This window comes from Macrobrachium nipponense, chromosome 17 (assembly GCF_015104395.2).
Source record: "Macrobrachium nipponense isolate FS-2020 chromosome 17, ASM1510439v2, whole genome shotgun sequence".
Taxonomy (NCBI): domain Eukaryota; kingdom Metazoa; phylum Arthropoda; class Malacostraca; order Decapoda; family Palaemonidae; genus Macrobrachium; species Macrobrachium nipponense.
The window spans coordinates 33322712-33328711 of record NC_087210.1 but is presented as its reverse complement, the minus strand read 5'-3'; the positions used below and the strand labels follow the sequence as shown (position 1 = coordinate 33328711).

Below are 6000 nucleotides of genomic sequence, written 5' to 3'. Positions count from 1 at the left end.
CTTTTCTTTTATCAAGATTCATTTGACTGATATACAAATAAACGGCATCTCTTTGTCATGATAGCGCAATGAAGTTGGATTTCGAGAGAATGCGTTGCGCGTTTTTACAATGGGGTCATTTTCGGTCGGTATGGTGAGACACCACTCTGGTCACGTAGGCACTTCCTCACACCCGCCGCTTTGCTCCAGTCGCCAAATGTCAACACGCACCACATGTAGAAAGTTGACATGTGTTCTATTTCGTTATTTAAAAACCCATCCGTATTCATTTTCATATTTAAACGACCGTATTTCGTCGCCGAAGAGAAGCGTGCTAAAAATACACTGGGTGCACGTGAGAAATTAAAAACGTTTATCCGAGTGAAAACATGAAAGCTGGCCGCGCATGCGCCAGGTGTCTCGGGTTGAGCCAGTGTACCTTGGAGGGCGGGAGGTTTAAAGACGTTATATCGTGCCTGTGCAGCACCAGTTGCAGGCCATTTCTCTTGTGGCTAGGGATAGTAGCACTTCATGAGTTCCCTCCTTTCCAGAGCGGATTTATTTATTAATGGTACTTGCTGCTGTATATTTGCTCGTACCGAGACAGTGTTCAGTGATGAGCCCAGTGTATTTTCATAAAGTTATTATTAATAGTGATTAATTGCAGACATTTATACCACGAGCCCCGTTATAAAGCCGCAAGTGGTTTTAAGAGTACAAACATTTACCAAAGATCTTGCGTGATATTCTTCTAACTATGTGGATGACAATTCAGTGATATTTATCGGCTGTGAGAACTTTTATTTGTAAGAATTTCAAGGCAAACGACTTTCGTATCGGTGTTTTGTGACGATGCAACTGATCTCCCCAGATTACGGCGTTGCTACGGAAGGTGGAGTTGCCCCTTTCGAGGAAGTGCCCCTCTACCCGAGGTCTCAAAGACCCCAGGGCGATTTTCGCATAGGGGCAGGCGCCTCGACTATCGGTACGACGATGTCACCTCCGGCGTCAGCTGTTCCTCACATCGTCAATGCCGTTATCTCGACGACGACCACAACAACAACAACAACAACAACCACCAGAACCAATGTTTCCAATGATCAAGAAAACCGTCATCCAGCCTCTACAGAGACTCCAGTCCGTCCAGAATGTCTTGACCGCCACCAGACAACCTGCCATGGTACAAATAGTTCGTTGGCCTGCGACTGCGAATCGGGAGAGGGCGACGAGAAGGATCCTCCTTGTGGTTCGTGTCGCTGCAGTCAGCTGTCGAACCCGAAGAAGAGGAAATTCATAGAAAGTGTAGAAGAAGAGTCGGACGTTTTAACGCACTGCCGTATCAATAAAGAAAAATACAAAAGACTTTTGTTGACGAAAAGATTGTTATTAAGTAATCTAGCACAAAGAAATAACGTTCCTCTCTTTTATTTGTATGGGGATCTGCTTCTTATTCCAAAGTACAAATGGGTAAGTTGTTTGTTTGTTTGTTTTTTCTTTTATTTAGTCCTGTAACGTACATGAATTTTACAATTCTCGTGTTATTAATTTTGTTTTTGCCCTTGGAATCACTTTTAATATATTATAAGTCTTAGGCGACGTCTTCGTTTTTTTTTTTTTATTCTTTCTGTTGGTATGATGTTGCCCTTAGTAGTATTTAATCATTATCGTATAGTATAGTTGATATGCTCTAGTTGTAAGGTATGCTTTATGTCTCGTAGCTTCACAAAATAATGACATGGCACATGATGTACTACGCTCCTATGCAAAAATATTAAGACTACCATAGCTTACAAGTGGATCCTCACGTAAGCACTTTCTTCTCGTACTAGGAAATGACTCATACGGTCGTACCGAGTCTCTCTCTCTCTCTCTCTCTCTCTCTCTCTCTCTCTCTCTCTCTCTCCTCTCCTCTCTCTCTCTCTCTCTCTCTCTCCTCTCTCCTAACAATATTCGCTCCCATTCCCCTAAGAAAAAAAACCCCAATACCGCTAGTTATTAGCACCATGTCGGATAACCCATGTTATGTAGCCTATCCGTACACTGAAATTCGTTTAAGGTTACTAATTAGGAATCGTGCCTAAAATTTTGTACTTGAGTACCTAACAAATCATTCTAACCAGTACACTCGTATTCTATTTGCTTTGGGCTTGCTGGATTTACTATATTTTAAGAGACCAGACTTCGCTTACTCAGTCTTTGGTATGCCCATGATATAGAAACTAACAGGCAGCCCAAGCACAGGTCCGGTGTATTTTTACGTAACCGACAATAATCTGTGACGTCACGCAAACCTTTCGAAGCGACAATTTATTGATGTAAACATAGGGACAATTGCCTTTGCTACGCTTCGAAATGCGATTTAATAAAAAAAATCCTCCATAAATTTAAGCGGTGAATGCGATTTTGGACATGAAATATTGTATTTCACGTGAATACCGATATTGGAGAGATCGAATAGGCGAAATGTTGCCCAAATAAGGTTTGGAGACTGATGTCATGGGATTTAGCCTTTTTTTCGCATCTGGGACCACGTTGTCATTTGTTTTAAAGTTGATTTCATATTTTAAGTTGTCCATTGGCGTGATAAAATTATGAAACCTCATTTTAACATGATTTTAAGGAGGTTTGCCTCATAGATATGTCTAATGGTTTGCCTTCTGTCACCGAGACACGAAACTGCTGCTCTTTCGCTCGTAATGCTACAGTATATACGGGGGTTCCCTTTGGACGTTACCCAGAGGCCATGAGATGTTTCACCACGCTGTCAGATGTTCTTAAGCAGTGAGACAAGAACATCTTAAAAATGGTAAAGATGGGTTAATGAGACGTCTAGTTTGCTTTGTATACTTATTCTCTATTTTTGAAGTTATAAAGCGTTATCTGTAGAAAATGTTATTATTACTATATATTATATATATCTAATAATATATCTATATATATATATATAATATATATATATTATATAATTAATTATATAGTTTTTTTTTTCAATTTTTGTATGCAGCCTTCTGGAACTGACCTATGTAACCACCTAAAGTTCCTAACTCGAAATTAATTGTATGCAAACTTTTTTTCATTTTTTATATCTTTTTTTATCATTCTCCTCATTAGTACTGTATTGTATATATAGCCGAGATTGAAACAATATAATAATAATAATAATAATAATAATAGTTATTATTATTATTTTTTTTTTTTTTTGCTCTATCACAGTCCTCCAATTCGACTGGGTGGTATTTATAGTGTGGGGTTCCGGGTTGCAGCTGTGGCTCCATGGCTGGCCTCCCCTTAGGGAGTCCCATCACTTTCTTACTATGTGTGCCGTTTCTAGGATCACACTCTCTGCATGAGACCTGGAGCTACTTCAGCCTCTAGTTTTCTAGATTCCTTTTCAGGGATCTTGGGATCGTGCCTAGTGCTCCTATGATTATGGGTACGATTTCCACTGGCATATCCCATATCCTTCTTATTTCTATTTTCAGATCTTGATACTTATCCATTTTTTTCCCTCTCTTTCTCTTCAACTCTGGTGTCCCATGGTATTGCGACATCAATGAGTGATACTTTCTTCTTGACTTTGTCAATCAACGTCACGTCTGGTCTATTTGCACGTATCACACCCTATCCGTTCTGATACCATAGTCCCAGAGGATCTTTGCCTGATCGTTTCTATCACTCCCTCAGGTTGGTGCTCGTACCACTTATTACTGCAAGGTAGCTGATGTTTCTTGCACAGGCTCCAGTGGAGGGCTTTTGCCACTGAATCATGCCTCTTTTTGTACTGGTTATTATTATTATTATTATTATTATTATTATTATTATTATTATTATTATTATTATTATTAGGCAGAAGCAGAAAGGATTCAAGGCGTGAAAAGCTTGTCATCTCATCTACTGCGTGTTGTTTTCATTTTCATTCTGAGCAGTCAAGAACGAGGCCTGATAGCAGTGCCCAAATCAGAGTTGCCAGAGCTGTTAGGAAATAACTTTTTTCATTTGATGCGGGCTATTTATTTTATAATGCATTTCTGTTTTTAGCTGATTATCTTAGCCCAGACGTTGCTAAGACCATCCTATCTTAGTCCAGACGTTGCTAAGACCATCCTATCTTAGTCCAGACGTTGCTAAGACCATCCTCTCTTAACCCAGACGTTGCTAAGACCATCCTATCTTAGTCCAGACGTTGCTAAAACGGATGGTTTTTCGTCGGGCCATCAAGGCAGTCGACATTCCATCATTTAACTTACAGATACTAGAGAAACTGTGAATATCTCATTGACTCAGAAGAATGAAGGGTAGGGAAACCAACTTATTCCCACAACAGTCTTTTAATAATGGTCAGGAAATCATAATTTTTATTTCTGGTAGCATAGTTTGCCGTCGGGTGCTGCGAAGCGCCCTTTAAATATCAAGTTCTGAGTTCCCGAGCCTTCATGTTCCCATGACCAAGGTGATTCAGTTGTTAAAAATAGAAACGGTCGTGTGCAGCGGAAATGGATTCCATTCCTCACATTTACTGTTTTGGCAACTGCGAATCATTTGCATTCAAAGTGGCGTTTTGGCTCTTTATGCGGATCAGGCTGTCTAGGTAAAGTAATTGTTGTTAATACGATGCAATAATTCTCTTGGAGGTTGGAGCATTGCCTTCATCGAAGGGTAAATACGTAAACAGCGCTAGAGATGTGTACGTGACAGACCAGCATTTTCCCGCACCCGGACCCAGTATCATCTAACGCTCCTGCCTCGTGCCATCACCTATCCGACCTCCCTCCCCCCCTCCCTCCCCTGGTCCCCCGACAACGGCAACCACCACCCGCTTCCCGAATCCCTCTCCACCAGACCTTTTTTCCTCCCTTCCCTCCCCCCGATCAAATTAAACTCAGTCACTACCCGCCACCTGTTGTGTGTGTTCGATGCGACCTTAAGCCAAAGATTAAAAACTACGTGAAATTTCACTTTCTCGTTGACATTTTCTGCAGAATACGGCGAGATGTAATTATATAAAGCTGTCTTGCATGTATTTTAATTCTGCATGTAGAAAATGTACAGAAGTATTGTGCTTGAAATCTGGTAGATAGATGAATAAGCTGACATCATTCAAGATCTTTTAAGAGAACACTCATGAAGCCCTCTAACGGAGACAGTTTCACGTGTTATATGCGTACTACCTACCTGTATAATCCGTAACTTTAGTAAACTCCTTTGCAAGATTTTGATTTTCTTTTGAAGCAATTTGTATCATTTGCACTTGCTGATTATTTTTAAAAAATTAGTATAGTTTTAAAATTCTTTTAAACAGTAACAATAATAAATACAATGCGAAATAGTAAGAGGACCTTCCAGTTATTAAGATTACATTTTTTTTTTTTTTGGGGGTGGGAGATTTCCTTTCGAACACAACCATTTGTCCACGTCTACACATTCATTCGTGGGTGTGTGGGTTCACGCGCTTGCGCATGCGCGAGCTTGATACAAGCAGCATCTGAATAATCCTCCTGATGGCGTATTTGTGACGCGCCGTGGATGTTTGCAGAATGAAAATCAACATCGTTAAGGAAATTCGAATGCATTAGGGTCTGGCCTAACGGTGTAAATTCGTTGCACCATTGCACACCTATATTTTCGGGTAACATTTGTGATGGGATTTGTTTAGACCGATAAGAGTTTTGTAACTATGGCTACATTACATTAGTTTTTCTTGTTCTTTTTTAGCTGTATTTGAGGGCAGTAGAATGTGTAGTGTCATTTAGCAACATATATATATATATATCTATATATATATATAATATATATATAGATATATATATATATATATAGGGTGAATGGGAGAGAGATGGGAAGCCCAGGTGTGTGAAGTAGGTTGAATGCAGCAGGAGTGACGGAAGCAGGGGAGGGGGGGACGGACTACCTTATTCTAAAACGGGGGTGGGGGGGGAGAAGAAGTTGGGCGGGGCCAAAACTCTGGATGTGCAAAGTCTCACGTACTCGGCAACCAAACCCCTCCCCTCCTCCTCTCTCCCC

The 6000-nt window shown here is 40.4% G+C and overlaps 1 protein-coding gene across 2 annotated transcripts in view; it reads left to right on the top strand.

Moving 5' to 3' along the window:
- Nucleotides 1–409: 409 nt before the first annotated feature.
- The window catches only part of LOC135196173 (egl nine homolog 1-like), a 28026-nt gene continuing 22435 nt past the window's right edge, over nucleotides 410–6000 (top strand). Inside the window, exon 1 of one of the 2 annotated variants that reach the window (XM_064222755.1) lies at nucleotides 410–1446. In XM_064222755.1, the coding sequence (XP_064078825.1) occupies nucleotides 832–1446 (615 nt within the window). In that variant the 5' untranslated portion in view covers nucleotides 410–831. The remainder of the gene's footprint in view (nucleotides 1447–6000) is intronic. The other variant, XM_064222754.1, reaches the window with a different exon arrangement.